Raw genomic sequence first — 24,783 nt, 5'->3', positions numbered from 1 at the left:
TCGAAATAAGTAGGCCCTAAGCAACCCACCCTAACTATAACCCTAATCCTAACCCACACTAATTATAACCCTAATCCTAACCCTAATTATAACCCTAACCTCAAACCTAACCCTAAAATAGGCCTACAGGATGCGCATGGTAGACCAGAATTGTACCAACTCGAAACATTTGAAGTTAAACGATCCGCCACGGCAAATTGATCAGATATCTTACAAAGTTTTGGTGGTGTGCGCCCGTGACAAGTGGCCGGGTGACAGTCTCTCCATATCAACAAACCGCGCTGTGATAGTTTGTTGAATTTTAACACAATTAAGTAATTATAATTGCATGAAAGTTACAACAAAAAGGATTCCAGCACAAGGTACGGTAAGTACGACTTGTCAATTGCTTAATCATGGTACCACATCAGGTTTTAGTAATCAAACAGTGCAATTTAGCATGGAAGTAATCCATGAATTTAGTTAAGCTTAAAAGCATGAAAGTTTGCACCATTCTTACCTGCTTATATTTTTTATATCTTCCATCTTCAATATTTACATTACACTCCTATAATCATTTGCAGTAAACCTTTGACGAGTGTAAAGCAATGGAAGGTCAGAAGTAAACACAGCCTATCACGACAGGCGATTGCATCAAAAATGTTGCTAAAATTACACTTTAGGCTTAGCAAAATTTTAGACTGTCCAAATTAGGCAAATCTTGCTCAAAAGACACAGTTGGCTCATCGAAATAACTTTACCCAAATTTCAACATTAACAGAATAAATAACCTCCGATGCAAAAAATTGCACCGCTGTCCGACCAAAGCTATAGGCATGTTCACAAAATTTTCAAGTAGGATATTTCACATGGAAATTATTTTGTTTAAAAAGGTGATTATTTAACTTAAAAAATGAGGGGTCAACCATGTATGTAGGTCAAAAACTAGCGCAGTTATGAGCAAATGTCTGTTTTTAAAAACTGCACTTTTCTGCGACCATCATTCACAATGCCTTACACAGTGTCCGAAATAAGGAAAATATGGAGGTTACCCTTCAAGCATAAATTCTGCTTGTCCTCAATACATTTTGGTTGTCCCCAAAATGTGTCTTACTTTTGGAGGTAAAATATAGTGGTTGTCCAGGGGATATAAGTACATAGCTAAATATGGTTGTCCCCAGTGATTTTTGGACAAGAGGATAAGTGCTTATTTCGAACACTGGCCTTACAATGTCAATGACTTACTGTACAAAAAATGCATGTAATGCATCATTTTTACCACGATGATCCATTTTAAACAAAGGCGATTTTATTTTATGAAATCTATTCTTTCACTGCATGCTGACTTCTGTATCAAGGATATAAAGTACCAGCACTTTTTAGACTACGTCGTCAAGTTTCTGGTGTCCAAATTTCAAATTGTTGTATTTCCCTATGGGGATTACACAGTTAAGCCATTGACTGTGAGCTACTGTGGTCCAAACTTTTTGGATTGAATGTCGCCCTCTATAATAAGCAATGTGGACATGTCTACCAAAGCACTCTAGGCTAGCATTGAATGCGGAACTATCGTGTGCAAATTTGAAGCTAGAGTTCTGAAGTACTGTAACATATTTTTATGATTTGTTATGACGTACCCTACTAAAACAAAATAAATTGGCCTTAAAAAATACCCTGATTTTTTGCATAATTTCAATAAATTACACTTTTAAGTACAATTACCGAATAGGGTGCAACTTGCTAGACTTGAGTCCAGTCCTAGTTTACGGAGTATTGGGTTAGGGTTGGGGTAGGGCAGTCTTGTAATAAGATTAGTAGAGTTGCACCCTATTCGGCAATCGCTTCCACTTTTACAGCACCCCTTTTTTAACATTTCAAGGAAAAAAAACACATTTATTTATAGTGCGCTATATATGCCAAGCACAACTAAGTACCGTCTAGACATTGATCCACAAGCCTGAGCAGTGAACACCTGTTACAGGTTTTCGTCGCTGACTTCTACCACAGATATTGGAATCTGTGCTTCTACGGCCCAACATCATTCCATAAACCATTATAAAACAACAAGTTCAACACAAAGGGACTTGCAGCTCTACATGTAGGAAGCACACACCCTAGCTATTCACAGTAGACCTCAGCAGCCAGGATCAGCTCCCTGAGTTTCCTACAGATTACAATGAGAGTTCCTTGACCAGGGTATTAAATTTCAATTAAAAACTCAATTTCTTTTACACAAGAGCGTACTAACCACTGCCAAGGTACGAACCCACAACCTCTTGCACCACAGTCGATTGAGCTATAACTTGACTGAACACAGGCTGTTCTCTGATTTTGTTTCGAAGGAGAACTCTGTTGTCCTTATAATGTATGAGGGAAACAAATTTATAACAGAAAAGTGTACAAATACACCCAATTGGATGCATCATGTGGTTGATATGATACAGTTTTATGTTAACTTCAAGCAAATAGCCATGCATCATTCATGTCATGAGTATCCACAAACTGCCTGACAAAGAATCCATAAAGAATGAAACACATGTGAGACAATGTGGTGCAGCACCGGCTTCAACAAAAACTCATCACAATTGCGGCATTTCTTGCATTTGGCACAAACATATAAACCTTTGTGGTCAGATGCCAGTTTGTCGCGCCTCCGCAGGCCGGGTGCGTCATTAATAAAGCCGACAAAGAAAAGTCCCACGGAATCAGCCAAAAATTGGACTTTTAAAGCTTTTTTGGTCAAAAAAGGTCCAAATTTGGGGAAGAAAGTCTACTTTTCACAAAATTGACCCCCTGACAAAAGTCCACTTTTTCAAAATCAGCACCCCTCTTAACAAAAAATCCTGGCTATGGGCCTGATCAGCGGCCAAACTGGGTAAATCCACGATCATGTCAGAAATTAATATGTTGTTCTGGGACTGATTATTCGGACTAGGTAAACCCCTAGTGATTTAATCGGTGTAAACAAACCCCAGAATCTGAGTGATTTGCTAAATATTAGGAAGGCAAAACAGTTTCACAAAAGTGAGATCCTGGAGTAAATTGAGCGTGAAAAAGTAAGATTTCTAGGGATTTCAGCATTCTCATGATTCTCAAAAATATACCCTATATTTTAATTTCGAGTACACCGTCGTCAAAAACAATGTTTTTTGTCTCGCCTGATAAGGCAGGAGACTATATAATCACTTTTCCGTATGTAGTGGTGTGTGTGGGGGTGGGGGTGCGTGTGTGACAAATTTGATTAAAGTTTTGGTTTTCGCCTATTTTCTCGGAGACTAGGAGTCGCACGGTTCTCAAACTTGGTGGGTGGGTGCATCTTGACCCGAGACAAAACCGGTTTGTATTGGTTAGTGGGTCAAGGTCACTGAGGACCTCTAGAGGTCATCTGAGGTCAAATTAGTAAAACTGTCGATGGGCATGAAACTTGGTAGGTACAGTCAACATTTCAAGCCAAAATTTTTGAAGGTCATTTCAAGGTCACTAGGGGTCATCTGAGGCCAAATTAGTATAAACTGTCGGATGGGCATGAAACTTGGTGGGTACAGTCAACATTTAGACCCAAATTTTTGGAAGGTCATTTCGGGGTCACCAGGGGTCATCTGAGGTCAAATTAGTAACAAGTATCGGTTGTGCATGAAACTTGGTGGGTACAGTCAACATTTAAAGCCAAATTTTTGGAAGGTCATTTCGAGGTCACCAGGGGTCATCTGAGGTCAAATTAGTAAAAACTGTCGATGGACATGAAACTTGGTGGGTACAGTCAACATTTAAAGCCAAATTTTGGAAGATCATTTCGAGGCCACCAGGGGTCATCTGAGGTCAAATTAGTAAAAACTGTCGTGTGGGTATGAAACTTAGTGGATACAGTCAACATTTAGAGCCAACGTTTTGGAAGGTCATTTCAGGGTCACCAGGGGTCAAATTAGTAAAAACTGTTGCATGGGCATGAAACTTAGTGGGCACAGTCACCATCAGCCAGATAATCGTGCCTAGCCGATAACCGCCAAATTCATTTACCTCGACCAAAAGTAATCACAAAAGCAGGCGGTTGCGAAAGCAGGCGAGACTCGTGGTTCGAGAACCGCCTTGTTTTTCAATATCGCGAACATTTTATATCTGCGAACATAGTTTACAAATAAAAAATTTTGGAAATTAGAAGCAATCATGCATACACATAGTCAATGTTAAGTGGTGACACAGGGATTGGAAACATGCTGTCATCTGCGAAACCCAAGTTACGCACAAGTGCTTAAAAGTGCCAAAAAGTGGTACATCATGTACCGTACCACTTTTTGGCTTCTACCTAAGCATAAGCTACATTGCTACTGATGCCACCAATAGAACGAGAAGATTTGCCCCTTCATTTTGCATAGCACTTTGTCCAATTTTTTTATGAGGTTTCAGTTGGGTCTAACTATTACTAATGTTTGAATGTAAATATCTTTAAGGGGGTACTACACCCATTGCATTTTTTACGAAATGAGAATCCCATTGAATCTCATTTCGTCACAAAATGCATAAAAACGCAAAAGAAAATGCAATGGGTGTAGTACCCCCTTAAGGATATTTACATTTAAACATAGTAATAGTTAGACTCAACTGAAACCTCATGCAATTGATGTATAATAATAAATAAAATTTAACAATATTCCTAATTCTCCAGAAAATTTATGTAAATACAGCTAAATATGCAAATTAGTTACTTCTAGCGCAGGATTCTTGGCTGTACTCGGATACCTGTATGATGAGCTAAAGATTTACGCTCGCTTCTCTCTCTGTTCGAGAGGCATCACAGTTTGAGGACGGGGCTAGTTCTAGGTTACTTTTAGATTTTAAATGCCAATTACTCAAATTGTCCAGAGTCTAAAGTTTGCTGCATAATACTATATCTCAACTTGAAAAAGAAATTTATTATTCTATGGCCATTTATTCATGTATTGATTTTTTGTTTGTTTTTGATACTGTACCCACATTCTTCAACTTTAGCGTATGCATATATTTAATGAGGCATGACATCACTGATTTGCACAGTTTTGTATATTAATCATGTTAATCACAATTTCAAATTTTGAAAATGTCATTACCTGAGGAATGGCCTGATTATCTGAAATACCAAGTTTGAAGTTGATAGGTAGTAGAATTTGGTCAGTAGAGGGCATCAAAATGGCCAAAATTGCACATAATTCATATATATTTTCATGTTAAAATTTTGATTTTTTTTTTTTTTCTTAATTTCTTTTTAGGTAGATTTCAAAACAGCATCTATATATTTAAACCTGGTATAAAGATGGCACGGAAAGCATCGGGACAGGAGTTCCTTGAGCACAAGACCAACATCGTTGCCAACATTGGTGAGCATTTCAACAATGCAGATATCAGTGATGTGACTTTGACAGTAGGAGAACAGGTATTTCCAGCTCACAGGTTTGTGCTTGCAACACAGAGCAAAGTATTCAAGACTATGCTGAAGGGTGAAACCTGGAAAGAATCTGAAGAAAGGAAGATCACTCTTCAAGAATCACCCGAAGGAGTGGCATCTTTCTCTGATTTCTTGAAGTTTTTGTACACAGGGGCACTAACACTGACTATTGATAATGTGTGTGGTATTCACACATTGGCAGACAAGTATGATGTACCAGCTTTGAAGGATGACTGTGTGGGTTTTATGAAAGATGTCCTCACAGGTATCCATGGTGATGCTTTCAAAGCTGGGTTGCTGTGGCTTCAGTATGTGGAAAGTTTTCTCTCTGATATGGTGGCATTATGTTACAGTGCAATCAGAACTAACTTAACAAATATTGATGGAAAAGAGTACACAGCACTCTTCTGGAAGTTGACTTATGATCAAGTCAAAAATGTTCTGTCTGTTACTGAAGTTCAGGAAGAACTTGTTTTGGCCAGAGAAGCAGAGTTGTTCGATCTTCTTGACAAAGGAAAATGGGCAAAGCGATTGCTGCCATTTGTTAGATTTCATAACATAGATACTGATCGTCTCCAAACTTTTAAATCTTCAAATAATTTGACAAAACATTATAATGAAGCTTACAAGATTCATGCTGAAAGGGCAAATATTGCAAGCAGAGAGCTTAAGAAGCGAAAATTGTCAGAGGATTCTGTTGAGGTAACATGCTCATGTGGTACAAGCAGTTCACAGACATGCCCCCACATTAACCCAAGACTTTACTTTGCTCTACCATTCGGAGTACACCGTCGACGTCGTGTGAAAGAATCAGACTGGAGTATTGAAGTGGAACCAATAGATCTATCAGACTTAGTAGGTTTCTCACAAAGAGTACTGCACTTCACAGGAGATGAGAATCCTGACAAAGAATGGACATGTACTTTGCAAACAGACTATTCAGGGGATCCTATTTGTGAAAGGTACACAGTAAAGCCAGCCAAGAGTCATGTCGGGAGGCGCTTCACTTTAGCTATTGCTAGCTACCAGCCTGGTGAAGAGCGCTATTTTGAGAAATATGAGTATATCATTAAGCATACAGGAGTAGTGTATATGAGTGGTGTAGAAATTAATACAATTATACTCACCTCACCACTTCGTTTCAAAGGAAGCTGGGATATGAAAGAAAAAGCTGCCGTCGGAATGACAATTTTGCTACACAAGTAAATGTTTCAGTATGAAAGTAGAACAGATGCAAGATCCCCATTGAACTGGGTTGTAGCTAGTTACGCCGGGCAGCCCCTCCCGGCACAAAAAAAAGATTTTTAAAAAAATAAAAAAATTCAATTTAAATTAATTTTTTGTTTTGTTTAACAAATGATTTTTTCATCATAAGTGCACATAATTTGCCACCTGGCTTAGAAATTGGCCTAGCTACAACCTTGGCAGTGTGAAATCCACAGGGTTCCCACAATTACTGTATTCGATCTAATTAGCACCAATGAGAACTAACCAGGGAAGCTTGGACATGAGAGAAAAGGCTGGAATCGGAATGACTCAAGATACTTTATCGCAACATGAAATACTTTGATTAGATTATCAAATATGGAATTCTTATTTTAGTCATAAACTGGAAAAAATAGTGTAAGAGTGTAAAAAGTAGATTTAGCCCTTTGCATATCCTGCAAGGGTTGTGATAATCATGGTGAAAAGTCCTAAAGGCTATAAATATTTTCTGATTCATCCTGGCAGGTCCTGTCATATTTGTACAGACTATTGGATATACACACAATTAATTGTAATTCTGATCCTGGTTATCTGGCAGAAAGCAGAATCTTGGACAACTATCCAGTTACCCACGAATTTAAAATTCTGTGTGGTAGTAACTGGATAGTTGTCCAAGATTCTGCTTGCTGCTGTTATTCGAGTTACAGTTTGTTTCCAAAAATATGTCAATATAGGCCTGGTTCGTAGAGACATAAACTGTGTTTTGTGACACTGTGTGTCCCCCGGTAGCCAGTTGTGTATCCAACACAACATCACAAGTACAGTAGAAAAAAACTTTCTAGTTTACACACATGATATTTTGACCTACAAACATGCTCCTGGACCACAAGATTGTATACCTTATAGTGGTGCTATTCATTATTATATATCGGGCTTATTCCGTTACTATGTAGTAATGTACATAAAAACTTTAAAGTTACTCAGACTATGATGAGTTTTATCATTGAATTTTGTAAGTAGACCTGTTTTTACAATGTACTGTAATTGAATTTTATTGTACATGGGGGGGGGAGGTCGTATCATGAATTGGTCATCTTTAGTGTAACAATAGGCCTACTAACATAATGTAAAATGATAAAAATATCACCAATTTTCCCAGTGTCATGTATGTTGCTTGTAATTCTGACCCTGGTTATCTGGCAGAAAGCAGATATCTTGGACAAGTATCCAGTTACCACGAATTTGCAATTCTGTAGTAACTGGAAACAGGGCTGTCAACTCTCACGCATTAAAAAATCATCAAAAAAGTACTGCTATGGGGGTTTGCAACAAAAGAAATTTTTGGCGGGATGCTTGGGTAGGATGAGCATCCTGCCAAAAACTGCTTTTGTTCATAAACTGCTTTTGTTCTTATATATGTATGTATCAGTGATATTTTTGATGATTTTTTGATGTGTTCTCAAAATACCTCAAGTGGATGTACATTTAAGGGGTTTTGCAACAAAGCTCTTCAAATATTGAATGTTTATGAGTAATATGTTCATGAGGTGAAATATGGACTGTTCCATTGAATGAGGTTTTGCTGAGTTGAAAGGAACAGTTAGTATTTCATCAGGAAAACAAAATAAATTTAAAAAGATATCTGAATGTATACCGTAAAACCTCGTCTACAAGCATATAGAGTGCTTTTGATGAAAGCTACATTAATCCAGGTACCATCCATGGAATACATAGCTAAGGAAATTTTGTTCATTGAATTTTGTAGTAGACTGGTTTTTACAATGTACCGTAGTTGAATTTTATTGTACATGTATAAGGTAGTTGTACAATGTACTTCTATATATGGTCGCATGTCATGAGTTGGTCATCTTTTGTGTAACATGATGTAAAATGAGAAAAATATCACCAATTTTGATTCAATTCAACACAACTTTTAATGAATACATTTTAGACCATTATAAGTATATATTTCTGGAAAGCTTATATTACAAGGATGCCAAATCAACAAAGCATAACATCATACTACAGGGTGGGTGAGAAATATACAGGGTGGAACAACAACAAACTTAGCATCTTTCTTGTCATGGTGAACCCCCATATTTTTCCTTTTCTGAAAGCTATGTAGTTCAAAATAAATATGGATTCAGAAAGACATTGCATGGGTCCTTCAAACAAATTAGGAAGAAAGAGTTTAGTATCCCTTGCGTTAAACATACAGGGTGGTCAAAAATTGTAAAATAATTTCACAATTTTTATGACATTTTTCAATCAAAACTTTTTTCCTCAATTTCTGGCACTAAAACTAATAGCATAATTGAATTCCTCATCAAATTTCCTTAAAAATATGTGTTCTTTTGAATAAGTAGGGTGACTCGGGCAAGAGATGGTCCATTTAGAAATGTCGGAGCATAGTATGCACACTTTGTATGTAACATATAGGGAAAACTGTCTTAATTAGCATTTAATTAGGCAATTAATTGGTTACATCTTTTGTTACAGTTGATGTACTATGAGGTAGATCTACAATCCAGGATGATATATGTGCAATTTGAGGTCCATGCTAGTTGTACTTTTCAAGATACAAAGGTTTGAAGTTTGCCATATTTTCACAATTTTGTGTATAACCCTATGGGGCTCTCCCGAACCGGCTCTCCCGAACCGGCTGCTCCATTGACACATCTTACATATTGAGGTATAAAGTCCAATTGACTTGGGGGTTTTTGTATTTGACAAAGAACATAATTATCTACAAAATGACACCAAACTTTCTACAATAGGTATTGTACTTTTAGAATAAACATAACTTGAAGTGTGAAGAAAGCGTTTTCATGTTACGGCTGCTCCATTTTGGGGTGACCTATTTGTGACATGCGACCATATATAGTATGTAAACTATTCTATTTTATAGTACCAACACAATTGTCAAGTTAGAATGTGTTTATATTTATAGACAATTCCTTAATGTTTTAGTATTAATTAGTAGCTAGGATAAAAATCATGTTTTAAGGTGGTACTACACCCCTTGATAAATTTGTGACTATTTTGGCATTTTTCTCAAAAACAATAACACACTGGTAACAAAAGTTATGTATAGGGGCAAGGAATCCAGTTACTACACTGGAATTTTAGTGACTCAAGACAAGCGGTACGTTATTTATGATAAGAAAAGAGGTACCGCTAGAATGTACCTCATTTCTTAACATATTATAGTGAACCACTTGTCTTGAATCACTGAAATTTCAGTGAAGTAATTGGATTCCTTGCCCCTATAATATACATAACTTTTGTTACCAGGGTGTAGTTATTTTTTGAGAAAAATGCAACATTAGTCACAAAATTTATCAGGGGTGTACATGTAGTACCACCTTAACGCAAGGGGCATTAATATATTAAAAGTAGGGGATGGAAATATTACTAACTACTTTTTCTTCATATTTCTTAATTTTGATATATGAAAATCCTCTCATTTATTTTGCAAGCTCACCTTGGTCAGTGTTAGTGGAGTAGGGGAGGGGGCACATATGTTTGAGATGGACATTTTATTTTTTTAAATGACATACAATACCGTACATAAAAATAATTTGTATAGGCCCCCTATCGAAAACTAGTGAAACATATGTACTTGCTCAAGCATTTTGTGCATATTTTGAGGTTCTTTTTTTAACCTTTTCATTTTGGAGAAGACTTAAAAGGCAAAGGCTCATAATAAAGAACCCATACAGTGTGTAACCAATTTGCATCATATGCTGCTTGAGCAAATATGAGTACAATTATATATTTCTATAGCCAAAACAAAAAATGTCCTGTACCTTAGTGGTTATGTGACAAAGGTGCCGGGGCTTCCCCCCTTGAGAAATCTTGCTTGACTAATAAACAATAAAACATCACTGCATCATATTTTCTTCTTACCATCTTATTCTTTGTGTTATCCATTTACATGAAGACGAAATCCATCCAATTTTATTATTACAAGTATTGTGATTACAGAATAGGTTTCCCCAGTAGGCAAATAAGGCCCCTGTCCAAGTGTCATAGGTTGCATCTCCCCAATATTTTGATACAGGTATGGTCCATACAATCAATCCCCCAATGTTCATGCATATGTAATGTGTGTTTGGACCATATGTGACACAATCTGCTCCATGGGGGCCAAAGGAGGCATTTTTTGAAAATTGAGTTACTATAATTATCACCATAAACATTAGGCTATCATATACTGAAAACATGAAAGGTCTAGCATACTTAGTTCTAAAGTTATGAAGATTCGTGATGTGTATTTTCTTAAGTATTTTACTGTGTTTTTACTTCATATTTTTGTCTTTTTCTCAATTTCAAATTTGCTGCCTTTGGCCGCCATGAACCAGATTGTGTCACATATTAACAGCATATTTTTTTAACCTGGAATGGTCAAATTTTGACCATTTAAGGTTAAAATTTTTTATTCAATTCAAATTTACCCATGCGAATAACTTGAAAAAGAAACTGTCCTGAAAAAGAATAGGTTTTCAAGGTGATTACGGCCTCTATTAGTTTTGCGCCCACTTATCTATGAATCAGTGGCGTAGATTTCTTTTTGACATTGGGGGGATGGGGTTTGGAAAAAATCTTGGAAGTATAGTGAATCCAGCACCTTTTAGCGACAGAATAAGTCCATGGTGCAAATTTTTTGCCACTTTGAAGCTAAACTGATGAAATATGGTGCAAAAGTGTAATAAATGTGCGCGAAGTGCACGAAAATTTGCACTTTTGGGTCTAAATGGGCAAATATGAGGTTAATTTGGTCAGAAACCCATATTCAGGCATCAATATTGGGGGGATGATTGTATGGAGCATCCCCCTGGTAAAATATTGGGGGGATAAATTCCCCCTCATGATCTACACCTATGCTATGAATTATGGATCACCATGTATGTGATTAGACTAAACCTGTCAGTCTCCTAAACCCGGCTGTCTCCTAACCTATCCGATGGGCCGCTTCTCTGAATATGGGTGAAGTATATACATTGTAGAAGGACGCCATGATAGGGCCTGGTGGAGTTAGACTACAAGTTCAATACCAATAATTCTGTATAACACAGGTTTCAATGGGAAAGAAGGTACTTTCAAGCACGATTTTCTCATACAAACAATACGAGGGGTCAGTGACACAAAGACGTAACTGCCATTTTTTTGCGAAAATGAGATTTTGATATCAACATTTTCAGAAACATGAGCACTTTCCAATAAATATATAGAAATACTGTATACGCCGAAATTTTAGGGGTGGTTTATTTTCGTGAATTTCGCAGATTAATATGTGCCCTTAAAAATAAAAACCACGAATATGTTAAAAATAAAGCAATTTCTTATGTATATATTATATAAGTTGCCAACAACCCCAAATTTAACACCTCACAAAATTGTCAGTGATACTTGAAAATTACTTTGTCAATTTAAACTTGGTTTGTATGTTTAATCTATATTTTATCACTTTGTCATTTATACTTGTTTTGTATTTTTAGTTTACATTTTAATATCCCTTATGATGTACTGTATTATGATTATGTAACATTTTTGTAGGAACATGGCCCCAGAGAAGATCAGCTCAAGGGCTGATCTCTCAGGCTGGGCTTTCCTATGTAAAAATAAAATTGAACTAGAATTACGCGGTTCGTAATAAAGGTGGCCCCCACATAACTATACACCACATGAGGCCACCATATACTATCACAATACCAAGTTTGAAGTTGATCGGTGATTGCGTTTAAGCTGGAGAGTGGATTAATGGAAATGAAGACAAAATATGCAAATGAGCTCATTAATATTCATAAATATGCAAATAAAATGACACAAAACTAGTCAGCACATCAGGTCACCATATCCTATCACCGTACCAAGTTTGAAGGTGATCGTTGATTGCGTTAAAGCTGCAGAGTGGATTCATGACAATGTAGGCCAAATATGCAAATGAGCTCATTAATAGTCATAAATATGCAAATAACATGACACAAAAGTATACAGCACATGAGGCTACCATAGACTATCACCGTAGTAAGTTTGAAGTTGATCGGTGGTTGTGTTTAAGCTGCAGAGTGGATTAATGACAATGTAGGCAAAATATGCTAATGAGCTCATTAATATTCATAAATATGCAAATAATGTGACACAAAACTATACAGCACATGAGGCCACCATATCCTATCCCTGTACCAAGTTTGATATAAAATTGGACGGATTGAACATGATACCTGAATTTATCGGTCGAGCTAGAGTTTTCAAATATCATGCGAGACGAAGTCGAGCGTGATATTTGAAAACTCTAGCGAGACTGATAAATTCAGGTATCATGCGAAATTATCCGTCCAATTTTATCATTATTATGTCTTCAGAATCTTTTTTTGGTCAAAAACATGATTTTTAGTTTAAAAAAACATGATTTTTTGTCAAAAATAAAACTCTTGGTCAAAAATGATTTTTGACATGATTTTTAGTCAATTAAGGTGATTTTTCGTCAAAAATATGATTTTTGGTCGAAAATGTGATTTTTGGTCAAAAATATAATTTTTTGTCAAAAATGTATTTTTTGGTCAAAAATGCGATTTTTGGGTCATGGCTTGTCACATTTACAAGAAAATATCACACCAAAAGAGACTTTTACACATGAAGTATATGAACTATGCACTCTTATGAAGAGGCTACAGATATGAAAAAACCCTGTAGCTCCAGGTGACCGATACACAAATTTATCAGACAGCAAGGTTATTTACAAAGGTATAGGATGCAAGATTCTGAAGACATAATAATATATAATTCATGTGTCTCCTGTAAAGTACAGGTAAAATACTACAAATATGGAACAGTTCGGTGTGTTCGAGGTTTCAGTTCCACTTCACCCAGGCACTTCACATACCACTGTATTACGGGTGGTGTAATAATTCTGTGTACCCCCAGGGTGGTGAATTATAGGAGGGGCAACAATTTTTTGGCAGGCCAAAGGGAGGGCAAAAAAATTGGCAGTCCAATGGGGGGCAGATCTTTTAGGCACCACCCTAAAATGGTGTAGTAAAACATTAGGAACATGTCAAATGTGCATGTAAGGGTAGCCTTGTTCAAGGCCTTCTAAGATTTCCTTCCTGCTTGAACTATTTTTGGGCTTGTGAAGTCAGTGAGGGCCACAGATTCCGGCTATTAATTAATGGCCGTGCGTATGCTGAAAAATCAAACTTGGGCTTATTCTACGAACCGCTAAAATGAAGCCCTACGGGCTCGCAGGCTCAACCCGAGTTTGATCGTTCAACTTACGCATGATTATAAGTAGCCGCAGTCTGTGGCCCTCATATCATGGACTTGGCGAGAGCAAAAGTAGTGATAGGATTCAAAGTGCTGGTCATGAGGGAGAAAACTTAGAAGGCCTTGAACAAGGCTAGTAAGGTAGGAGGCAAATATATTTTGGCACATCAAAAGGGGGGAGGAAGGGTTTTTGGCACATCAAAATGGGGGACAAATATTTTTGGTATGGCCGGGGGGGGGGGGCAAGTGCTTTTTGGCAGACCATTTTAAGAATTCACCACCATGGGGTACACATAAATATTGCACAGCCCCTTATCATTATTTATGAAGTATAATTGAGACTCCGATAATGTGATCATCACTCATCTGCCAGCTTGCTGCCAAACGTCGTGGGGATTGGACCATGACTTCATTGATCACCACTCCTGTGTACTTGATTGCATATTCAAATTTTGTGAAGACTTTATCGGGAGTTTTGACGCAACAAGCGATGGCTATGGTGAACTTCCTCCCGACGTGACTTGCAGCTGGCGATACAATGTAATTTTCACATATGGGCTCACTTGTATAGTTTCTACGCATGTTAATAGTCCATAATTTGTCATCATTTTCATCACCAGGATATAGTAGCTTCTGTGAGAAACCTGCCAAGTCAGTAAGATCTATTGGTTCCACATCCATAACATACTGCCTGTCATTCTGGTATCGTGTGTACATCCCAAAGGGTGGATACAAATAAAAGCGTGGATTCATATGAGGGCATACCTGAGAGCTGCTCATATCACATCCACATGCTACTGCAACAAAGCCTTGTGAAAATCTTCGCCTCTTGCATGCCTTACTAGCAATGTTATTCCTTTCAGCGTGAATGAGATAGGCCTCGCTGTAATATTTCTCAGAGATATTTTTAAGTTTTGTTTTGTAGGATTGTAGGCGATCAATATCTATGTTATAAAGTCTAACCAATGGCAGCAACATGTTCCGCCAATGTTCAGCGGTATAGATGTTACATAGCAAGCTTATAAAACCAACCTCATCAATCAAAACAAGTTCCTCCTGAATTTCAGGAACAGAAAGAATATTTCTGACCTGATCATAAGTCAACTTTAGAAAGATATTTGTATACTCCTTAATATACACAATTCCTGCAAAGTTGGTCCTGAATGCACTGTAGCAAATGGCAACCAAATCAGGAAGGAAACTTTCCACATATTGGAGCCATTCCAAAGCAGCTTTCAAAGCATCACCATGGATACCTGTGAGGACATCTTTCATAAAGCCCACACAGTCATCCTTCAAAGCTGGTACATCATACTTGTCTGCCAATGTGTGAATACCACACACATTATCAATAGTCAGTGTTAGTGTCCCTGTGTACAAAAACTTCAAAAAATCAGAGAAAGATGCCTCTCCTTCAGGTGATTCTTGAAGAGTGATCTTCTTTTCTTCAGATTCCTTCCAGTTTTCACCCATCAGCATAGTCAAGAAAACTTTGCTTTGTGTTGCTAGGACAAACCTGTGTGCAGGAAATACCTGTTCTCCTACTGTCAAAGTCACATCACTGATGTCTGCATTGTTGAAATGCTCACCAATGTTGGCAATGATGTTGGTCTTGTGCTCAATGAACTCCTGTCCTGATGCTTTCTGTGCCATCTTGATACCAGGTTTTAATGGATGCTGTTTTGAAATCTACCTAAAATAAATTAATAAAAGAAGAAAAAAAATCAAAATTAATAATAAATTGTTGTCTCAAGTAAAGTTTCTGGAATCACAATCCACTCCCTCTGAGGAATGTAGGATGGACTGGGGCGATGCACGGGTGCGGGAATGTTGCAATATGATGCAGGGAGGCAGTGGCGTAGCCAGCACTTTTTCAGAGGGTGGGGGGAAAGGTAACTTTCAAGGGGGCAAACTTTGACGAAAATGGTCAAAAATTGGCTAAAAAGTATAAATAAACAGGGGGGAAAGAAGGGGGTAACTGCCCGCTGGCTTGTGCCACTGCAGGGAGGATGCTGTAAGGATGCAGTGCACACTGTAGGATGCAGAGAGGATACTGTAAGGATACAGGGAAAATGCTGGGGATTCAGGGAGTATGCCTTAAGGATGTATGGGGTGCTGTAAGTAACCAGTAAGGATACAGGATTCGGAGGGATGATCAAGGATCAAGCAGAATGTTTTAAGGATGAGAGAGGCTACTGCAAAGGATGCTTTCTGTTACAAATTTGTGTTTACTTTTGTCAACATTGGGCTTTTTCGTTTGATGTGAAGGGGGCACATAAAATCATTGGGATTAGTCATATTACAAAATACACATATATTCTACAAAATTAATTATATCTGAATATGACCACATAAGATTTTGACTGGAATACTTTGCTGTATTACACATTCTTGAACAAATTCATCAGGACTGTTCATAGTAGAATTGTTAGTTGTGATTTCTTACGACTAGTCCAATAAAATATCCACTTACTTGCAGACGTTTCGGAAACTGTCAGTTTCCTTTATCGATGCTATTGATGTAATGACGATCTGTATACAGCTGATGTTGACTGCTGCTTAGCAACTGAGTTGCCAGTTGATTTCTTGTCAGTTATCAGATCGTCAAAAACGTGACTCAAGTTGTATTGCCCCTCGTCTCTGTTCATGGTGTTGCCCTGCTTTCTGATGGTAATTGCCTCTTTTATCCACCTTTTATATCTGTTGCTCTCATTGCCCACGATCTTTGCCTCATCCCAGTCGATTACATGATTGTTTTCAACCACATGGTCTGTGATAGCCGATGGGCAATACAACTTGAGAGACGAGGGGCAATACAACTTAAGTCACGTTTTTGACGATCTGATAACTGACAAGAAATCAACTGGCAACTCAGTTGCTAAGCAGCAGTCAACATCAGCTGTATACAGAGATCGTCATTACATCAATAGCATCGATAAAGGAAACGTGACAGTTTCCGAAACGTCTGCAATTAAGTGGATATTTTATTGGACTAGTCGTAAGAAATCACAACTAACAATTGTATTACACATTGATGAGAAACAGGGGTTTGATTGAGTACTCTATGCAGGTGGCATAGGTTACACAGAGTGATAAATTCACTTTGTTACATGTTTCGAAGGGAATTGTTATCTCTTCGGGAATTGTTATCTCTTCGTAAGTGTGAGATAGATCAGTTTATGCATGTAAGTGGTGGTGTAGTGATGCGAGAAGTTTGGTGTTGCGGAAATTTGGGTGTATCAGTCATTTGTGGAGGCTGGAAGCGGTGGAAGTCTTGCGCACTTCAATTTAATCTGCAAGTTTTTCCTGTTAAGGTTAGCGAGAGTTTTTCATGCGCTTGATTTCAGAGGGCGTAAGTTCATAACAGAAACAGCCATGCAGAAAATGAACAAGCGTGCGGGGACGTAGGCCTACTTACAATAGAATATTGATCCACGGTCAAGACATGAAAAGGCTATGAAACTTGGCTTAGCTCGTGCCGGAGCTCGGATGCCGGGGGGCACAAGCCGTTTTGCAATTTTCACAAGGATTTTATAAATTTTAAAATTGATTGGGGGCATTTTGAATTTATAGCCTTGATATCTTTGATGAAATCAATGCTGCTATTAATGCTGCTGATTACAATGTAATGGTAGGCAACAACAACAATATCAAAAAGCAATTATTTGTAAATCGAATTTGGGATGAAAATCAACAAGACAGACTTAGCAGGCCTACAAATTTCTGAATTATATAAAGTGAAAAACAATCAATCACGATTCACTGCACTCAGCGAATCAATCAAATAAAACTAAAAAGAAAGGAGCAAGAAAGAATAAAGAAATAGTGAAAAAGAGAAAGAAAGAGAGAGAAAGAAAATGAACGAAAAAGAAAGAAAGAAAGAAAGAAATGAAAAGAAAAAAAAAAAAAGAAATGAAAAAAGAAAGGGAGAAAGAAAAGAGGAAAGAAAGGAAGTAAAAATGAGAAAAAAGAAAAAAAAAATTCAGCCACACGGAGACTCGAACCCACAAAAATAGTACATATTAGATTCCCAGTCCAACGCTCTATCCACTCGGCCATAGATCAGCTTACGCAATTCACTGTTCTCAAAGCGGATGATTTAACTGTAATTGGATGCAATTACATGATTACAATCGTGTCCGCATTATGGCTCTTAGAATAAACATGCATGTCGGCGCTGAAATTTTGAACGAACTGATGGAGGAAAACCTCGTTTTTTTGCAAAACTAGCTTCAATTTGGAGTGAAAATCAAATGGAATAGCAATTGGCAGAATGTTGAGAAATAATGTAGGTATTCAGATGTCTAAATTAACGTCTCGTAATCAAGATATCGATAATTTCACAAACCAGCTTTTTTCTCAAGCAAATTCTCCAAAATTGTCCCCCAAAACGTGCTTTTAAAATTTAATCGGTACTGTATTTGGTTCTTCCCCATGGCAACATTATTTCTTTGATCGATTTGTAATGCAATACTGAAAAAAGAAAACAATCCTCGGTGTGGATTTATACGGAGCGCACATTTGAAAAAAACCTCATGGAACGTGTTTTTGATCTTGTGAACATGGTGGGTAAAAATGCTTTAAACGAAGGATTTTCAAATTTATTCTAATAATTTGTATATATAACACACACAAAAATGTTAAGCTACATCCAATGCACCAACATTTCACTCGCTGCGATATTTGATTACTGAGAAAACTCTGTTTTAGAGAACAACTTTATACGTCTTTTATACGTCTCTTTGTGTAACCTTAAAGCTACAATGTACTGAGTTAGCTCTATATATATTGAGCATTAAAAATTGATACGGCTGGTTACAGCATAAGGTAGGCACACAATTTGGCAGGTGTACCATCTCCCACAGATGATAATTTTGTCAAGTCAGTTGTAGAAGGAAGTAGGTGTCAGCTTGCAAAACATAAATCACCAAAAGAACATATCTTCTATGTTCTAGCAAAACTGGCAGCTGATAAAGGTGATGCTAATGCCCCAATGTTTGATATTCATCTACTGTTTATATGCCTTGTGTCTTTTGCCGGCATGTTAAGATGCCAAGAGATTACATCTTTGCGTGTACGCGTGATCATGGGCGCCAATCCGGGGTGGTGTAGGACATTAGTAGCGTAGCCAGTTGGGGCAGAGCCTGATAAAAAATGAAAGAAAAAATGCCCCTCTGACAAAAAAAAAAAAAAATTAAAGAGAAAATCAGGAGGTCCGCTACTCGCCACCTTTCAGCAAAATTTTTTTGTTCTTTTCAGCCACTTTCTAACAATTTTGGCTGGGTGTCCCCCCCCCACCTTTCAAGCTGGATTGGCGCTAATGTTAATGTGATATTACATTTTTATCCCGTCACATGTCAATTTTTATACCAAAGACGAAAAACAAACAATTCAGATAAGGTCAATCAGTTAACATCGCCAGATCAGGCAATCCTACTAGGCAAGGAGGATAGAAATCTTTGTTATCCAAGGACATGTACATTACAATTTCAATACCCCGGTTTAAAACCCCTTTCTGAAAATTCACTTTGAATTGTTATCTCTTTGTAAGTGTGAGATCGATTAGTTAGTGTTATGCAAATAGTAAATGGTGGTGTAGTGATGCGAGAAGTTTTGTGTTGCGGAATTCGGGTGTATCAGTCATTCACGGTCATCACACCACATGATTCATTTTTTCCCGAGGTCTCCATTTTATATCATGCAGTTCATTATATGTATCGTTATTAAATTTGGAATTCATATTTTGATCAAGATTGTATGCTCGTTGTTGACAAAATGTTAAATCAAGGACTGCCTTTTGAGGAGAGTGAGAGCAATCACTCTCTCTACTGCTCTCTTTAAATCTGATATAGGAGAGTGATTTTTAGCTCTCCTTAGTTGACCCACAGACTCTATGGTTGACCATTCTCTCCCTACATTCTATTGTAAATGCTCTAAACATCTCTCCTTGAAGGCTCCAGAAGAGCTACATGTATTTAATGCTCTCATGCAAATTCCAAATGACAGTCCCTGTTATAAAATAGTACACAATTGTGATTGACCTTGGAGCTTTTGTTGTTCTTACATGTATGTTATTTGTTTGCCAATGGGGGCCGGATAGGAATTTCACAGTATTTTTCCTGATTCGGTCCTGAAGGTGTTCATCTTTGTTTTTGCCTATCCCAAGGTCTTTTGGGACATTTGCCATTGGTTTCATTGCATGCATCATCCATTCGCATTTTATGATGTTTGAAAATCTGTATATTTTCATTCCACTAATTTCAGTTTAAGGCCAGAGTAATGGAAGACACATTCGTCCACGACCGAATTTGAGATTTTTTGATATAATTTATCAACACTAAGATGTATTCTTTCACTTGAAACTGATAAAATACAACTTATATTTATTCGTCTTTTTGCTTGATTTATTTCACTCTTTTCAACTCTAAAAAGTCACATGGCTCGATCAAGACAGCTTAGTAAATTGGCGGAAATAATGAGTCAGAAATGCGCGAATCTGCGAAATATTGTGATTACTGCCATTGCGATTCGCGTCAAGCGTGACGCCAAGCGCAACTCTCTGCGTATGTCCAACGAGTCAAGGCGCATTCGGTATGTTGTTAATGCCAGCAAATGTGGTGTAAACAAAACCAAAATTTGCAGTCAAAATGCCACTTAGATTTTTTAATTATTTTGAATTTTGGCGCACTGAAAGCAGAGATTATAGATTCATTGGTGCAAAAAGATGCATATTTAGACCATGCACCAGATACAGCTTTTACAAGTGTGAAAGTCTTACCGTTTTAAAATTTAAGGACGTTTTGTGCATAATTTTGACATTTTTTTTACTAAAACATCGATTTCTCAGAGTTCACTTTTGACAATATTGCGCGATTTTTGTGACAAGATAACTCGAAAAATATGCAAGCAAAGGGTAAACTTTTTGCACAATCCTTTAGAGTACATGAAAGTCTAGGGAAGGTTTCTTCATTTTTTCAAAATATTTGTTTTAAACAAAAATATACACCATTCTGTGCAATTCTTAGCTTAATAGAATGACAAAATGGCTTTTTTCACATGTTTTTTGCAATATTTCGAAAAAAGAGACAAATTTCAAAAAAATAAAAAAACTTTCCCTAAGTTCATGTCTCTTCTTCATGAAAAGCTAACTGAATTTTTTTACTCGAACGGATTTTTTCTAAGTTGTCACAAAAAATTGGGGTAAAAAGTGAATTTTTGTGATTTTGTCAAAAACTTGAGATTTTTGAACAAATCTGACGTCACCATGGGATTCCTTGACTCATTTCCTTTCCAAAAATGTATAGTTTTATATACTTTGGACATACAATTCAGAAATAATGAAGCTCGAAAAGGTCCATGTTCTCTCCCATTACTCTGCCCTTAAATTGTATATTTCAATTGCATTTCTTATGCCATACTTAAAAGGGCATTTCGTGATCCACAGCCTCATCCCCCACTTTTCTCCAAAAAAGTTGAGATTTTTTATATCACTGGAATCCTCTGGTTACATAATTTTTATGAACAAAAAATTTCTTGCAGATTAATTCATTTAGCAAATATCTCGTGAAATTTGAATTTTGCTCTGGTATACCAGAACAAAAAAAACAAAAACTGGTATGTGAGGAAAAACCCAAATTTACATAAATTTCCACTTTTTGCGCAAAAGTCCCCCCGCTTAAATTCGCTTTGCCCCCCTCCCAAAACAAATTCCTGGTGCTGCCACTGGGCCTAATTGAAGCCATTCATGCACACGTTTTCACTATTAGGCCCTATTGCATTAAACATAAAGTGCCGGATGTCCAAAGCAGAAGCTAAAATAGCCACTTTGATAACCCATACACAGGGAGGATGTCTGAGGGGCCATCCCCCCCCCTCAGAAGTTGGAAAATTTTGCAAAATGGGGGAGCCATTTGGTGTATCATTTTACACAATTTTTTTGGGATATCCTTAGCCCACCCACCCCGGATCCGCCAATGGAGTCCCGTGGGCGTGGCCCGAGTGCCGGACCGGTCGACCGGGGGAGAAAGATATTAGGAATACTAAGGTATTTCATATAAATGCTTTGCACTGTAAAATGGAAATATGAAATTGTCAAAGCTATAAACGTTAAACTTAATAATTGAGTCTTTAGGCCGTGTAAAATTAATATTTTGGTTCTCGCCCCTCCTCCTCAATTTCTGGGATTTGTCAGATTTTTTTTTTTTTTTAGATTTTTCAATTTTTTAGACTTGAATGATTTATGAAATCTTCATACATATAAATAAGTTTATTAGAGAACAAGCATCACTTCCAAGTCTTTTGTGGTACTCTAGGGGTTTATCCTCAGAATCTCCACATTTGAAAAAAAAAAAAAAGGGCCTCATCGTTTCTCGAGCACTGTTGGAGAAGACCGAAAACTACTGACAATGCTAATTTTACATTGAAAAAAAAAAAAAAAAAAAAAAAAACACCTCCCTCCCTCATCAATTCATGAAAATCCTCTGGACGAGAACCAAAACATTAATTTTATACGGCCTTACAGTGGCATAGCATTCATAGGGGCATGGGGGGTCCCAATCAATTGCAAAATTTAGAAAATCCCATTGCCAAAAAAAGCTTGTGCCCCCACCTTGGTCTGGGGCGGACATTTTAAAAATGAATTTAGGAGAGCAGCAACGACATCACTTGCATTACAATTTACATTCCAGATGTTAAATCTACATCATATGCAAAATTTGAGGAAATTCGTGCGAGTCCGTTTTATTTTAGGGCCATTTGTCTATAACTGGTCTTTACATGTAGCCCTATGGAGAGAGTGCCCGTTGAGGGCGCTATAACCCCCATTTTAGGAACAAAAATGTGATTTAAAAAAAAAGCGGACCAGTGTGAATTTTCTAAAATTTTCAGAGTATGTAGTATGAACATGTAGACATATAATCAAGTAGTTGCCCTACCTGCTCTTCTCCGAAAAAATAAAAAGTCCAGCAGACCCCAGTCATAGACTTTAAGCATCATATTCCGAGGCGCGGAAGTACACCAAATTGGTGTCTTATGACCTTTGATATTCTTTTGTGGCGAGTGACATGGTCTTTCAATTCACGCCGAGTGTCCTTGACAGGCTTGACTATGCTTCAGTGGTCATGAAAGAATTCAAAAGATAACCTCTGCCCCAATAATCCCAAGCTATTGTCTGAAACTGCACCTCGGAAGATGTATGGTAACAACTCAGTCCTCAAATGATAGTTATGCATATAAACGATCGACCAAAAGATATTGACTGACTATCATTGAGGACTGAGTTCCGCAGTCTAAGCAGACCCGGTGTCTCCCCCCCCCCCCATCATGATTGGTGCCTCCCCCCTTCCAATATGATGACCCCGGGGGGGGGTACTCAAGTTTGGTTTTGGTAGGGACGTGCATTGAGATTTTGGAAGTAGACCCATAAATATACCAATTTTTCAAGAAATTTGGACCCATTGATATACCAAAAGTCAAAATTTTTGGCCGAATTTACCCAAAATTGTCTTAATTTTTACAAATTTTTACAACATTTTGGGAAAATTTATGAAAATTTTGGCTAGATTGAGGAAAAATTGGGCTGTTTTCCGAAAAAATTGATAACATTTTGAAAAAAGGACACATTCTTATACCAAATTTTCCCAAATAGGCTTTAGTTTGAAAAAGGGGTCATTGTCACACAGTGTCTTCGACCCTATATCTTCATGGCAGGAATCGCCATGGTAGGTTAAATCCACAGCCACGATGAGCCATTTGGTTCAAACCTTTAAAGCTCTTTTAAACTAATAATTAGTCGAGGGACATAACTAAGGCTACTCACAATAGCCGGGTAATCGATCTTGGTTGTGCGTGATTAAGCTTGTATACCCCATTGAGGTCAATGGTCATCGACTTTTATACTGCCTACAGTGAGTGCAGCTGTACTACACGCTGCACGCTGTAGTCCATAACAGGACCAACGCAATATAAAATGGTCAAATTTTGAGTTCAAAGCGCACGGCCAATTTTCAAAGCGCATTCTAGCGACTATCATATCTGTTCAACACGTATTTCCAAGTTTATGAGACCAAATCTGGTTTCTTGAGAAAAAAAATCATGACGGAGATATTCATCATTTTCTAACCCGGTATCAGAAGATTTTCGTCTGATATCAAAATCGTGCATAGCAATTCACGTGTATCGATCCCGTGTATTCATTTTAGTGTCCCTTCTGCACCAAATAATTATTAGCCAGGCGGTGTCGGTGTGTGTCATTGATATACCAGAAGGCTGAAAATGCTACCCATGTTTGCGTACGTCCCGTATGGTCATTTGTACTGAGTACCCCCCGGATGATGACCAACGCCACGCCACTGAGTCTTTATTTATTTATTAAATATTATAATGATAAGCTTACTTACAAGTTACATCATTCATGGACGGTCACGTAACGTAAAGCTTAAACTAGTATATTTAGTTTTGATTTCTAAGCTAACTGAACTAGCAACCACGGTGACATATAACTAGGCAATTATTGTGGCCATTGTTACATCTTACTTACTGTGCCTTGTGATGGGATCCTTTTTGGTGAAATTGTCATACATGTAGTCAACGTCGTGTATGAAACCCTCGTAATTCAATGGCCGTCGCGACGTGGCTAAAAAGAATGTGGCGGGATTTGTTGTTATGAAGAGACTGTCACCCATCAATTAAACCCATCAATTACTCTTGGGCGAACACCACTAAATACGACAAATGTTGTACTGAAGAGTAAAACAAAAATATTTCAATAAAATCCCTTTAAAAAGTGATGTGCTGCGACAAGGTTATTCACAATGAGTAATATTGTATTTCTTTTATAAAATGGTCGAAATAATTTGAAGTTCAAAGATTAGGGTGGTTCAAAACATTTTGGTGGAAAGTTAATATTTTTC

The 24,783-nt window shown here is 37.4% G+C and overlaps 2 protein-coding genes across 2 annotated transcripts; one reads left to right on the top strand and one right to left on the bottom strand.

Moving 5' to 3' along the window:
- The first annotated feature begins 294 nt into the window (after positions 1-294).
- Positions 295-7,888, top strand: LOC140168610 (calicin-like). Its single transcript, XM_072192011.1, has 2 exons — positions 295-367; positions 5,223-7,888. The coding sequence occupies exon 2, from the start codon at positions 5,267-5,269 to the stop codon at positions 6,602-6,604; it is 1,338 nt and encodes a 445-aa protein (XP_072048112.1). The 5' UTR covers positions 295-367; positions 5,223-5,266; the 3' UTR covers positions 6,605-7,888.
- A 3,581-nt stretch (positions 7,889-11,469) lies between these two features.
- Positions 11,470-24,495, bottom strand: LOC140168609 (actin-binding protein IPP-like). Its single transcript, XM_072192010.1, has 2 exons — positions 24,411-24,495; positions 11,470-15,566 (listed from the first exon to the last, which is right to left on the bottom strand). The coding sequence occupies exon 2, from the start codon at positions 15,524-15,526 to the stop codon at positions 14,192-14,194; it is 1,335 nt and encodes a 444-aa protein (XP_072048111.1). The 5' UTR covers positions 15,527-15,566; positions 24,411-24,495; the 3' UTR covers positions 11,470-14,191.
- Between the last annotated feature and the right edge of the window lie 288 nt (positions 24,496-24,783).

Source organism: Amphiura filiformis, chromosome 13, assembly GCF_039555335.1.
Source record: "Amphiura filiformis chromosome 13, Afil_fr2py, whole genome shotgun sequence".
Lineage (NCBI taxonomy): Eukaryota > Metazoa > Echinodermata > Ophiuroidea > Amphilepidida > Amphiuridae > Amphiura > Amphiura filiformis.
Note: the sequence above shows the minus strand (reverse complement) of the source record. Positions and strands in the feature narration are given on the sequence as shown.

Coding starts and splice junctions, on each gene's coding strand:
- LOC140168610 (XM_072192011.1), top strand. CDS start 5,267: ATGGCACGGAAAGCATCGGGACAGGAGTTCCTTGAGCACAAGACCAAC.
- LOC140168609 (XM_072192010.1), bottom strand. CDS start 15,526: ATGGCACAGAAAGCATCAGGACAGGAGTTCATTGAGCACAAGACCAAC.